This window comes from Stegodyphus dumicola, chromosome 7 (genome assembly GCF_044657685.1).
Source record: "Stegodyphus dumicola isolate Sdum_Otavi_A_Nest chromosome 7, ASM4465768v1".
In the NCBI taxonomy this organism is placed as follows: Eukaryota; Metazoa; Arthropoda; class Arachnida; order Araneae; family Eresidae; genus Stegodyphus; species Stegodyphus dumicola.
In genome coordinates, this window is record NC_140774.1 from 179,791,039 (window position 1) to 179,806,172 (window position 15,134).

Sequence of the window (15,134 nt, forward strand, 5' to 3'; positions counted from 1 at the left end):
AGTTACCCTCACCATTTTAATAAAAATATTGAGAGCAATTTATCTTCAAATAAAATTTAAATTGCTTCACGACTAACTAATTGATAATGTATATAAAAGTGTAAAAATTTTACTTATAAGTCCATTGGAACCAACCATAAGAGTTACACCGGTGGTTTTTATTTAACACAGCCATAGAAATTGTGCTTGTTTACATTTTATTCGTCTTTAATGCTCCATGAAATTCTAGTCCAAAGAGGCAATTTACCCAGAAGGACAATTAATTTCGTTTTGCTATTTTGCTTTGATTCACTTTCTGCGTTGTTTCACTTTTCAAATTGTTGCCACCAAATATTATCACCCAGTATTATATTAAAAAAATTAAATAATGAAGAATCTGCGTAAAGGTACGTATAAAACAACGGTATCTAGAGCCATCAAATTTTCAGTAACGCAATCTTTAACCGAATATAGGCATCTTGTAGCCCTAATTTGTAATTTGCTTATTATCGATTTCATATTTTGTAAAACTTTAACAAATTTCTGATTAACAAATTCAAGGATATCAAAGCGAGCAATGGCAACGTTGTACAGAAAAAAACATTTTTATCTCCAGGGCACGAAACTGTGTATCCGAAATTCTAAAGATATGCTCATTTTAAAATTATTTTGCGATATTACTGTTGAACTGAATTTTATGGTTTAAGTGCGAAGAGCATGATGTTTAATAAAATAAAGGTTAAATAAACGCCCATTTGGACGTAATTTAAAATCTGAAAACTTTTCAATTTTTTTTTTTGTTCTTTATTTCGCAAATGTATTTTTTTCATATTGTACCATTAATATAGAGAATTCTTTTTTTCATATGTATCCGTTTAAAAGTGCATGAATTTCATATTAATGTTACGTATGTGACATATCATCATTAGAAGGAAAAATTCTTCCTTCTTTCGACAAGTATCGTTCTTAAATTGTGTGAATTTAATCAAATGATTTAGTAGCTAAACTACTAACATGCTGTTTTTTTTATTTTTATTTTATTTATTTATTTATTTTTTTTTAGCCATGTCCAAATCCTCAGGATTTCCGTGCGACTCAATGTGCATCTTACAATAGCGTCCCATACCGCGGTCGCCTGTATAAATGGCTTCCTTACCAAGATCCTGAGGATCCTTGCAGTCTTACCTGCCACGCCAGGAGCTATAGTTTCGTCGCGAAGTTGGCGCCAAGTGTTCGAGACGGAACCAGGTGTCGGGAAGGATCCTTGGATATGTGTGTGGATGGTAAATGCTTGGTGAGTCACTTTTTATTCCGAAAAGTCCAGAAACATGAGGTTTATAATTTTATTAAATTGGGAGAAGTTAGACTCTTAAAAATAGCAAATAATTTATACAGAAGTCTTTTTATTTCTAGAAAAGGTATACCTTTTCTTTCTATATTTGCTATACCTTTTCCTTCTTCTTTTTCTTCAACGGCCAGACAGCCCCTTGCCTTCCTCAGAATCGAATTCCAATCTCTTCTATACCTGGCCTTGCACATCCAATTTGTTATTTTAAAAATTTTTAAGTTCCAAACAGTCGAGCCGCCTAAGATTAGGTCTCCCTCTTTTTCGGGTGCCAAATGGTCTGGCCGAGAAGATCTTTTTAGTTGCTCGATTTTCATATATTCTGCACAGGTGTCCTGCTCATTTAATTATATCTGAATCCTTATATATTTTACTGTATCTATTTCTTTAAAGGATTTATAGAGTTCGGAGTTAGTACCTTTTCTTTCTACTGTATCTGAATACGGGTGAGATACACAAGGTACTTTATAAAAATTGCTAGAATTAAAATTTTTTGCATATTTGGTCACAGACACATAACAATGTTGAAGCAACTTAATTTGTAAATTATATACTTCTTTTATTGCCTTGAATCGTTTTTTTGCATATGTAGACATTAACAGAAGTAAAACATTATACACACAGTACTTCATTTTAAGTATTTCAGAAGCTTAATTTAATTCAAACTGGAACCGAAAATTAAATATTTTGATACATTTACTTAAAGTAATCATGAAGATATTAATTTAATAAAATCGCAATCAGTTACAACCATACAACTAATTTTAGTAAAAGTACAGAAGTTTTATTTTGAGTTATTTCATTTATTAAAATGAAATTCTTTTAAATCTGATAAATTATAATTGTAATTTTTTTTTATAGTACTGACCGTCTGACATTTTTTTACAAATTTAATTTTGTAGGCTGTTGGCTGTGACTTACAGTTGGGTTCGGAGAAGAAAGTAGATGAATGTGGAGTGTGTGGAGGAGATGGTTCAACCTGCCGTCGCCCTGTGTATGTTTGGGGAAAAACGCCCTTTTCGCCCTGTTCTGTATCATGTGGAGGCGGTAAGTACTTCTGAAAAACCGCAGTGAATCATTTTTCATAACAAATCCCCCAATTTGTGGTTAAAAGTGAAAAGAAAGCAGTACACTCCCTCATGTCTAAATAACAGCTCTTATGATTCACTGTTACCTTACGTTTGCTGCTCTATTCCTTATTTCTTAGCGTGTGTCAGAATGTCACTTCCTTCGTATAAGATCTTTTATACAAATGGTGCATTTCAAATAATATGCAAAGCAGAAAACTAGTACATTAATAGTTTACATGGAAATATAAAGTTCAATCGAACTCGGCTATAACGAGCGTGAAGGGACCGCGATATTTGCGCGTTATAACAGAGTGCTCGTAGAAAATGGAGCCGTGGAAGAAAATTATAAAATTTCATGGATACTTAAAATATATACCGTATTTTCCGACGTATAACACGCACCCGTGTATAACGCGGATCAATAATTTCAAGCTATACATTTCAGTTTTTAGGTATATTCGCCGTACAACGCGCACCCATTTCTTCACGAAGAAAGCTAAAAGGTACTTGTCATAGCCTTTCGAGCAATGGCACTGGAACAATGGTACGGAAATGCCAAGCCATAAGGGGAACAATATGTGTGTGAGTTAAATGCTTGAGGAAGTAAATATTCCTGCAAAGAGGGTGGATTGTATTCAATACAGATGTTCAAAAGAATGCTGTTGCAAGGTTTTGAGAAAATGTAGTAGGAATGCACTTTCAACCTGAATGAATTCGTGGAATTAACGAGTTAGATGTTTTCTCTTTCTACAGTCACTTGAAGCCGTGATTTTGAAAGTGAAAATAGAAGGCAATCGCATTTGCTTTAGTTGATTTATAGTTGATGTATTGTTCCTTTTAGTAGTAAATACTGTTCCCGCGAACAGAAACAAACAGTGTTGGTTTCAAATGATTTTGCGAAAGAAAATGTAAATCGGGCTGCAGCAAGCGTGTTTGGTGTTGGTGAAAGACGGAAGGGATGATAATGACTATATAAGGATCAGAGTAACAATGATGGTGAAGATGAAACAGAAATCCATACTGTGCCTGAAGATATAACGGAAGTCGAAGATGACAAACTTCGGATATCATCCGATAATAAAAAATTCAAAATTAATACGGTATCTCATTTCTTTTAAATAAACAGCATTTAGGTAATAGAGATCTATTTTTATGCTCATTCCTATTTTTAAATCTGTCGTTTTTATAACCGGCATGTAACGCCACCCCCCAAAAAAAAATTTCGATCTTATTTTTTGTTATACGCCGGAATATTTGGTACTTTAGTCATTTTTTCTTTCTAAATAGTACAAAAAGTTGATTTATTTGTTTTCAACTGCTTTATTGCCTTTTTCTTGTGTTACTGTTCTTCGGAGAAGAATCAATGCCCAAGAAACATTGTCATGTGCACCTCTGGCTTTGGAAGTTTTCATGCGCACTCAAAAGCAATTGAGCATACTAGAAGCGATTCAGCTTGAAATTCTTCACATTCGTCGTTATCACCCATTGCTTTCATTATTTTTCCATCCGCTTTAGCTAGTATTTCAGGTAGAGTATCTTTGGGAGTAGGTATCTCGTAAGTGATTTAACATTGGCGTCAACAGATACATAATTTTGAAATTCTTCTCTACTCATTTTCAAATTTTCCATGCCGTTTACTTCTTCTTCTTTCTCAGTGTTTTGCCCTTTCTTGAGAAATGTCCAATTCAGCCTTAAGAAAGCAACTAATAATGTATGTTGATGTAACCTTTTTCCCATGCGTCGTTCATTAATGGTATCGCTTCGAGTACATTTACACTACTATTTGAGGTTGTTCTTATTTTATCTCTTCTATCAGAAAGCATCCAAATCAAGTGCTTACAAAAGTTTGATTTAAATCTTCTGATGATCCATTGGTCAGCGAACAAGATAGCACATGTTAAATTCGGTCGTAAAAATTCAATCATGATCACGCTCAAGATAAAAAAGGCTGCCTTCAAGTTTTCCCAGGATTCGTGACTCATCACTAACTTTCGGTTGACTTCGGAATGTGAAAGAAATTTTTCCGAGAAAGGATTAGCTATAACCGGGATTTGCTCGTTAAAAGCGAGTTATGCTCCCATAGACTTAACATTGTACCAATCACGTATTATCGATTTCCTCGTTAAATCCGAGCTCTAATTAAATCAGGGCTCATAATAAGCGAGTTTTACTGTATTTAATAACTATGTATTATTGTTAATTCACTTATTAGTATAAAACTTATCGTTATATTTAATAAAAGCAGTAACCTCCATTTAATCCAAAGACGTAGAAATTATCAGAATTGTTTGCATTGTTGAAAATACGCTGGAAATTGTTTTGAGTTTTTATATTAAAAATTTCTTGGAATTAATTCAAATTTCGAACTATCTGATTTAGACGAGATGAGAGTACATTGTAAGTAAAAGAAAATGAAAGAAACGTTTCCAGATTATTTTCCTGAGTTTACGTGATTTTAACCTTTAAATGTTTAAACTTCTTTTGGTCCTATGATTTTAATATGGGCCGTCGTCCTTCTATTATTGAATGCAAAAATGATTCTGACTCTTGTAATGATTGTTATTAGTAGAAGCGCTTGAATGCAACTGAACGTAAGTGCACTTTTGTTTGAAAGATTTGGCAGCAGTCTTCTAAATTAGAATGTGGTATCTGTTTTAAAATGTTAACAGTAATTATTTCTACTCATTAAAAATCTCGAGTTTTGTGAGATAAAAGAGCATTTTGTTGTTCCGAGAGGCCTGGGTTTGAATCCCGAAAAAGGGCATGGATGTTTGTAAACGTATAGTGTCTGTGCGGCATGGGAGCACTCTAAGTATGCGGCGAGCCGAAAGTCCTCTCAAGAAGTTGTGGTACGGGAAGCGTAATGGTAGACCGCACATTGAGTTGAACAGTGTTAAACGAATGTCGCATACTGCGCATGCCCAGAAAACAATTTAGCGTAATTACTATGTTGGCGCGATTTGAAAAGAAGATAAATACGGTATATGGTAGATGTACCGCCATCTGATTGTAAACAAATCTGGCGTTTAAATCTTCGTAGAGTATAATGTAAATGTAAATTAATTACCGTGTTAAAATACTATTTTTTGCTGTACTGCTCAAACAACTAGAAAGCTGAAATTATTGCGAAGCAATGTGAAGCAGTGTTTGCATTCAAAATGTAAAATATAATACCTATGAAATTCTGCACATTTCTTTGGAACTGTACAAATTTTCGTTCAAAAAAAGACTGAAATTTAGGATATATTAGTTGAAAATATATTCATTATACTTTTAAGCAATAAAAACAATTCAGGATTTACCATACGTTCCATTCGTACATACATAAAGAAACACTGAGGAATATAACAAGTGCTTGCAAATAACACTGAAGAAATTTTACAATTCCTTAATGCTAGTTATTAAATTCTTTGAAATGAGAAAATAAAAGCGCGAATATACGCTAACAAACTAAGCGAGATACTCCAGTTTACAATTACTGAATTATAACATGTAAACAAATTACATTTAAATAACGAATTATTACGAACATATGTTAATAAATATTAAATGCACTGTTATTGACAAATTACAATGAAATATATATTAGAAAAAATAAGCAAGTGCAATCGGTATGGACGTTAAAATAACTAATAAGCAAAGTTCCACAACATTACAGTTGTAAACATCATTCGAACACACCAGACAGCCATGGTGATCACGAATAAGCTAGCGTAGGGTTGCTTAATCGCCAATATTTCTCCTTGCGCCAAAGGTACACCATCAAGCATGCGCAGTAAGCGAAATTTGCTTAACATTGTTCAACTCAATGTGCGGTCTGCCATTACGCGTACGGGAAGAGGGGTGGGAGAACCTCGTAGCCGTCCACCCCAGGGTGCTTTCCTTCAAACTTAGGGACGGAACTGAGCAAAATCGTTCTGTCAGCTGTATGGTGCTCAAGGCTGTTGCCAACGACAGTCGCAATCCTGCACTTCTTGCCACGACGAATTTCGTGTTCTTGCTCTGATATTATTAGCCAAGTGAGATAAGTAACAATAAGTGAACTTGCTGCACCGAATATAGTGAATGGGCTCCATCGAATACAGCATACAAAGACTGATTTGAACGGTTTAGGAAGATTGATTTTGATACGCATGATTTGATACACATTGATTTTGATACATATCAGTGCTAAACGTTACAAACAACAATTAATCAGTTTAAAAGGAGAAGCACAAACGTTCAGAATACGCTGAAAGATTCAAGATTTTTTTCTGACAAGACAATGCACATCCGTCTGTTGCAAGACCAGTTACAAGAGGACTAGAGGCATTTAAGCTAGAATATGTGACTCATCCGCCATATTCAACAGATGTTGTGCTGCTTCAGAGTAAAACCTCATATGACGTATTGACGTAAAACTCATTAGGACACTTCTGAGAAACGCAGTCCTCCAAGAAGTGCAAAGGAAACCTAGAATTCATTGTTTTAAATGGTCGGACACTTGCAACTTCATTGGCAATGTCCCAATACCCATCAGTCATTTAAAATTCTCATCACAGAGAACGTTGACTAAAGTAGAACTAACCGCGGTGTATGTCCTGCACTGATAGTGGGAATCAGTGGGAATGTGAAGGTAAGGAGGTGATGTGCTCGTAAGATGAGTATCGTGAATACACTGTTATAATATAAACGCCCCAAATTTGGAACCCCGGGTAACAGGTTTTTGAAATCTTATGTAGACAGTGGCCTTCCCCTTTTTTGAAGGTAAAGTGTGGAAAACTTCATGAAGATCGGAATAAAAGTGTAGGTTTATATGAATGACAAACAAAAGGACACTCTTCATTATACAATTATACATATAGATGATTTTAATGAATATAGCTAGTGTGATTTTAGTGGCTTGTGGCGTGTTGATTTGTATGATAATCAACACTATCGGTTGAGGAAAAAAAAAAACAGTTTGTTCTACAGCCTCTTGTATTTTTCTCCAAAGCAGGCCTTATTTGCTATTTTATAAAACGTATAGTAATAATAAACATGCATCTTATTGGTTTCCCAAGAAAATACATGAAATTACATATACTTTCAAGTGACTTTACGCCGTCATTGAGACAATAACTTATCAACCTGGGAGGACAGTAGCTTATCAACCTATATGGCGGATTTTTCTGTTTCTAATCATCCTGACTGCACTTTCTATGAGACTGTCATTCTCAGAGTGACAGAAATCTAAAGATCAAGATCATTAAGTTGTAGGTAGGCGAGATACACAGTATTATTTACAACATGCAAATGAAATAATAGAGTACATAATTATTAACACAGAACGTATATACAGAAAATAGCACAGACTTAGTCGCAATAGATCATAAAATGTACATTTGAAAATGTAAATTACATTGCATTAAATAATATGAGAAAATGCATATCCAATATGTACGCAAGAGTGGCATTAAAATCCATTATATCTTAAGAAAGTAAAGGAAATATGACATTAAATCGGTTACTGCAATTAAGCAGAAAATAATAAAAAAAATGCTTATTGTTTGTATAAAAACGTAGTGAAAAAAGAATGTTAAAAAGGGAATTAAAATCGCAAGGGAAAGGGAATTAAATTTGGAAAGAGCAAGAAGAATCCCTCTTATCATAAATGTAAAATTTAATATTAAAAATATTCAAACATATTGAGAGAATAATTTAAATTAAATATGCCAATAACTGAATCTTTAAATTGGTATCATCGCAAGACTAATTTAAAGGAATCTGTGTATTTAAGAATAAATTTTGTTGAACTGATGTATTGTTACAGCTTGAGAAAAGGATAATTTTCCTGGTTTAAGTGCAACGCTTGGTCAAGTAAAATTCGCTAAACAGAAGATCATTAATTGAAATATATTTTGCACACGGAGATTAAAATTCTAATTAATAGCAATACTTTATTAGCTTCATTAGTTCTCCCCTAGTATATTACAAAGCAGTAACCGATATCTAAGTTAGAATTTCGGAGCTCATAATTAGAGCTTATTGCGCTTAGAAATGTATTGTCAAATTTTGTTCCTTTCTACTTCATTAATTTCGGAATCCTGCATATGAGTTCTGCCATTGTTCCCACTCTTTACATCATTTTTCGAATAAAATAAATGGTCATATTTTAGAAATAACTATTAGAAATTTTGGCGGTCATATTATAGAAATAACTATTAGAAATTTTGGCACGTGCAAAGTTCATCGTGACTGAGAGAAATGAAATTGTGATTGTCATGCGCCTGAAAATTAATGCATTTCTTGGCAGCCAGATTCATATAAATATGTTTTAAGCATTCCCAAAGCTTCTGGAAAAAATTGTTTGTAATTCACTAAAATGAATCATTGCCGAAAATTATTCATAAAAATGATGCACGAAAAAGTCTGCTGAAAGTAATACAAACCGATAAAAATTTATTGTCTCAGAAAAAAAGTAATCTATGTATCTTAGCAATTCTCGACAAATGCAGACATGATAAAAATATTTTCGTTACTAATGCTTTATTAATGCATGCTTGTTGATATTGCTATAATTAACGTTTTTCATTCGCTGCTCTTTTTTTATGTTTCTTTTGCATAAGTTTGGACTTAGGCCAACTTCAGACTTGATTTCCTTTGGGGAAAAAGTGTGAAATTATACTATGTACATATATGTATTTGCTTGCGTTCTTTACAAAATATGCATCCATGATAAAATATTAAAAATATTGTGCAAAGCTTTCCAATTTTCACTACATTGTTGCAAATGCTAAATTACCGTTTTCCGATTTGTTACGGCATTGCACAACGGGAGACTTAATAGATATTTTGAACCTGTTTCATTTTATTTAGCTTTATTATTCAGCAGCATAATAATGCTGCTGAAAGTCAGCATGACCCAAATCTGACGTTTCTGAATGCTTCAGCTAGATTATTACAATAGAAAGTACGATTTCCATTCGGTGTTATCATTCAAGATTACCTCATCAGTTTCAGTAAGCTTCAGTAAGTTGGCTCAAAACGTAACCGGCGTGAATGTCAGCTATCGGCAATTGTAATGCAAGGCCGAAGATTGCAAATCTTGTCTTATCTAGCAGCATAGTAACGTGGCCTCGAAAAACAGAACACGCTCTATCTTACAATCTAAAACCGTAAACTTAAAATACAGGCTAACTAATTTGCACTCTAGGTGAAATATAGAAAGGAGAAATGACAGTAAAGATCCAAAACATAAAACTATCATAAATAGCTTCCTTCATGCCAATTCACATGAAGGAAGCTATTTATGATAGTTTTACAATATTACCGAATTGAATAATAATATATTTCATATGCTTTATCAATTTTTAATATCGTACTATTTCAAGCGATGCATTTTTAGTTTTTGCGGTCGTAACTACAGGGTTAGTCGTAATTTAGATATTTTAAGCTGGTATGTTTCTATATCTTGATAAAAAAACTAATCTTTATTTTTTTGGCTTTCGATAGCTTATATCATATATCAGATAATTTGCGGGATAATTTAGTAAAGTTTTTGAAAGCGAAATCATAAATCTCATTGAAACGTGGAAGGGAAAAATTTATAAAATTTCAAGAAAGAATTTATGTTCACATTGATGTCAAATAGAAGTAATTTTGTTAGCCGAATGCCTTTTTTACTGTTATACATTTTTGAAATGGTCACGAAACTTTTCTGTCGGCAAAAAAAAATGTGTAGTAGAAATGAGAGAGTTTACGATTCTGCTTCCGAAAATCAAAGCGAAACTTCCAGCAGATACCCTAAAGCTTTCTCTCTAATTAATCAAGTTAAAAATTATCTGTAATTTCGCCATCTTCACACACCGGTAACTGCAACGGAGATGGTAGAAATAACAGAGCAAAAACCGGAAAATAAAAAGATAAAAACCATACACACACTCGTCAGACAATATCCGAATATAAAATGCAATTACACCTGAACGCTTCTTCATTTCTTAATTCACAGGAGTGGGCGTGGTCGCGTGCTTGTGAATGTCTGTCTGTCCTATCATGAAATGCATGTGCTGAGAATTTCCTGATGAGCTCTACTTTTACGGTTAATCTACCTGCGGGTTTTTAATTTACTTTTTTGCGTTTTTTCGGTGCTTTAACATCCGTGCAGTTCATAAACAAAGCGAAAGAGAACATCATCTATATTTCAAGCTATTCTTTTATATTCTGGTTTCTCTCTTAAATAAAATCCGCCTGAAAAGAGGACACTTGAATATGGAAGACACACACAGACCAAAGAGGAGAAAAAAGTATTTCGGCTCGTAAAAGCCGAGAAAAACTTAACTTGACCTGTCATGTGGAAATAGAATGCCTATACAAATGATAATCGCATATGTAATTATCTTAGACATGCTGCGTGTGTAATAGACGCATTGGAGAGGATATTTTTTGTGTAACTTCCCTATAGGGCACTTTAGACATAAAAAAATCCCCTAACTTTTTTTTGCCGCCTTTGGCTAAATGTCTGATTAATGCCTTGTCTTTTTATATTTCGAGTATCAGAAGTTTTATAGAACATATTTCCAAGTTAAATACGCCGAAAATTGAGTTACTGTGTTTCAGATAAATTTTCTCTTATTATTCTGAATATTTACGATACGTGGTATCGTTGTGTCTTGCGAATTAGTTATATATAGTTTTACGTTATGAATTTTCAGTAATGGTATTTATTTTCAGTATATTAACAAATAGATGAGATATTAGGACGAAGATAGATTATATATTTTAGTACTGATTGTGATTGCGCACTTGATCAGTGACTTCTATTCTGTACAACCTGCATTTTGGAACGTTCTTTAAAATTACTGCTATATATTCCTTGACTGTCCCCAGCATTGTCCAGGTGGTTAGGACTGCTGAATGTTGGGATTTCGACCAATCTGGGTTCGATCCCAATTGAAGGAGCTGTATGCATGGTTGTTTTCTTTGGTCTTCTTTATGTGTAGCTTGAATACGAGATACTTTCCCTTAGAAAGTCTGTAACGAGAGCATCCGTACTCTTAGAACTGTGTGTGTTTTACCCTATTCAGATAACCTAACCTGATGATTTCCTGACTGATGGTTTGATTTACGTGATTATGGCAAAGCCCTGGGGCTATCTGCCTAAGGGGAGGGATACCTTCATGGAGGACTGAGGGACTAAGGGAAACTGGCTCGTATACTTTCTTTCTTTTCACTGTAAGGATCCTAAGTTTTACTAACGTTTATTTTATTTTAAATCTTTACAATCACTTCTTATTTTCTACTTCCGGCCAGAATTAAAAGCTTTAACTTATTTATGCAAATTTGTCTTGCTAACGCCAAGTACTTAAGTTGTGGCTTTTTGCCAAGCAAGAGAGAGGAAGGAGTTATTAGAAGCAGGCCGCTTGCCATAGTAGTTTTACTCGGTTGCTGGTTGCCTTCAAGGCCGGAGGTTTAGTCCTCTTGATAATTTCAAACGTATCGTAGTTTTAGCAGCTCTTTGTACTACATACGGATTTTGTTAAATAACGGCCAATGTTAAAGTTAGGCACTTGTATATTAATCCAAAGTTAGTTTTAGTTATAGTTAGTAGTTTTATATTCTTACGTTCAGACCACAAGTGGTTGGTCTCTGTATTCCGAAGTTCCGGAAATCTCTGTAAAGATAGAAAAAATAAAGGGTTTCGTATACCCTTCCTGTGTGTATTGTCTACTTCACAATTTATTGAACATAGCTTGAGTAAGCTCCCTGTTCCGAGTCAGGACAGTTCATGTTTTCAAAGCAAGTAAAGAGGAATACAAGTCCTGATATCACCATCGATGAAACAGCTGGCCCACTGGGTTAGGTGCTTTTCAGCCTGTTGGATCCCGTTAATGGAATTAAAAATAAATACATGAATAAACATAATTAAAGAGCTTAGTACTGTGTCCTCCGGGGATTGGCTACGAAACGAGCAACATTGAAATAAGGACCAGAACATGGAAAGAAGGTACGTGGTGGGGACTGCTGAGACTAAGCGGAACACTTTTCGCTATTATCGTACATGTTAGGCATACAGTTATATTAAGGATGTGCTATAAAAATCAGGTACAGATGTAAAGATGACCAAATACATTACAAATTGTGGAATACATTAAATGAGTTCTGGATTAATCATAATATTAAATATAATTAAAAACAGCAAAAACAAAAAAAAAAAAAAAAAAAAAAACACAAGGCATTAAGTAAATTGATATATGTACAGAGCAGGCTGCTGACGGCGCAGTGTCCAAGGAAAGTAGTCATTCCAGGTCGTCAGCAATGCTTTTAGCAATGGTAGTGCAGTCTCTAATGCGGCTGAGTGCATATTTATTCTTAATTGTTTTCTTGAACCATGCTGGCATATTGATCGCAGTTGGTCTTTTTGAATGTGAATTCCCTGTGTGCGAGCAGTCAAACAGATAGTGATCTGGGTCACCAGTACTGCCACAAATACATTGGTCATTGTCTCTTAGGCGAAATCCGTGAAGATAGGACATATATGGGCCATGCCTTGTCAGATACTGTGGCTCGTATACTCGTAAATCGTGGAGAAAACCAGCCCGTTCGCGAAATTCGAACTTCGGAGCAAACTACCAGCGTCCAGCGCTGGCAGTTCTCAGCCGCTGGTTAGCCCCTGACTGAAGCAACGAGATTCCTAAATTCGTAGCTCAGAAATTTCTTAGAAATGAGTAATATATTAGCAGTCATTTGAGCGGCAAAATATTTTTTTATTCAATTCCCGTTGAGCAAATGGTTAATTTCACGATGCTTATGTTATTTTTCCCAAATACATTATTAGAAGAAAATTAGATGAAAGTTATGCCTTATGTTAGTTACGCGAATTTTTTTCTTTTGCTAACGGGATTTCTTTTATAAGTATGGATCCAATATTTTTTAATCACAGCTAAAATTTATATACATTTAAGGGGACTCATACACCTTAAAACCCATAAGATATTCGAATAGGCGACTGTTGCAAGAATTGGGATAACTTATTTATTTTAAAAGCAATTACTACCAACTTTTTACAGCTGACTGACTACATAATATAATTGCTTTCTGAAATAGTAATCAGAAAGTTTGTGTTGCCACAAATATTTTTATAATTTAATCCTCTTTGTGACAACATTTTTCGTCATCTTTCCAAATTTCGCGCACAGTTTAAAACATTCTGTTTCATAATTTAATTTCATATTTAATAAATAGCTTTTATAACATTTGGAAACTACTGTGAACCTGAAATTCTAAAAATTTCATGTTAAATTTTTATTTTGTTTTGAGTTAAGTTTATAAAATGTATTTTATTAACAAAATTTTTAATGTTTTCGTCCATAAAATTTTTCAGTATTAAAATATTCATCAGATTGTTGGTTCAGTTAGAAAGTAGTGCCCTTATAAAGAATTCCGTCCAATTTCAAGTATGTACCATTAGCCATTTTTAAAATATCATGCGCGCTAGGTGGAAACATGGCGAAATATTTTGTCACAAAGAGGATTAAATTACAAAAATAGTTGTGGCAACACAAACTTTACTATTTTCCAAAGCAGCTATATTATGTAGTCAGCTGTAAAAAGTTGGAAGTAATTGCTTTTAAAATAAATAAAATATTCCAATTCTTGCAACAGTCACATATTCGAAGATATAAGGGGTTTAAGGTGTATGAGTCCCCTTAAAATATCTTCCCCTTTTTTTCTTTAAAAAGTTAGTTCGAATGCAATTGTTAACTTCATATATCATAATTTCGATTGCATTACGACATCATACAGAACTACACTTTCAAATGTGGTGTATCTAATTGGAATTAGCAAAATAATTTAAAACACATAGCTATTAAAAGGAAGAAAGTCACGATTTCACAATTTCATGCTGCGTGCATGTACCAAAAGTTATTTATTTATTTTCAAAAACATAAACGCAAGCTTATATATGCAATCTTCAAAATATTTTCATAAAAACAAAATTTCATTTACTACATGTGAATAATCCACATGTGGTGTACGTCGGATTCTCCGTGTAATTATTAGAAACATAAAAGATACATTTTTTAGGAAGCTTTCCTTAGCATTCAATTTCCATTTACGGCTATTGGGGGTGTTTGTATACCAAGTATCCGTATAATCAGATTGCTGTCTTCTTTAAGCAAATTGCAGACTCCCCAGCAATAACCACACACGCATTCAAGTGATTGGTCACGTAGTCATATCAATGATATATGTCACGTCATGATATATACGTGCATACTTGTCCACCACACGCTTCCTTCAGCTAATAAAACGGTATGAGGGGGGGGGTTGGGGGAATCATTTACCATTTGAAGAGTGTGCACTATGCTTGTCAATCACCAGTTTCAGCTGAAGGCATTTGGTCCCTTCCCCCTCGCCGTATTCGGATAAATGCGTGTCTGGGTCTCTTGGAGCACGTAGTGCACGAGATAATATGGACGACCCATCTGATTGTGAAGTGCTTCAGCAGCCAGATGAGGGGGAGGGTGTTTATTTTTATATGCGATTTACCCCTCATCGTCCAGAGAGGGAGAGAGGTCATCGTAGAAACGTTTTGTTTGATCCAAGATCTCCGAATGCTAGGAATGTTAATGATTCATGGGGGCCCCAGAAAGTAAACTCTAGTATGTTAAGGGTGCATAATTTATGATGAACTTCACTGAAGATAACAAAGTCGTAAATCCCTAATTCAGTCGAAGTGCATTAATAGAGGACATACTCTGGTTTATACGAAACGAGCT

General features: G+C 34.2%; 1 protein-coding gene across 5 annotated transcripts in view; it reads left to right on the forward strand.

The window, feature by feature from the left end:
* Positions 1-15,134, forward strand: part of LOC118187711 (protein madd-4-like) — a 557,221-nt gene that overhangs the window by 360,087 nt on the left and 182,000 nt on the right. For all 5 annotated transcript variants that reach the window (XR_015042253.1, XR_015042254.1, XM_085821131.1 and 2 more), the window contains exons 4-5: positions 1,043-1,273; positions 2,227-2,371. Coding sequence is in view for 3 of the 5 variants with exons in the window: in XM_085821131.1 (XP_085677257.1) it covers positions 1,043-1,273; positions 2,227-2,371 (376 nt within the window). In the remaining 2 variants the exon portion in view is untranslated. The remainder of the gene's footprint in view (positions 1-1,042; positions 1,274-2,226; positions 2,372-15,134) is intronic.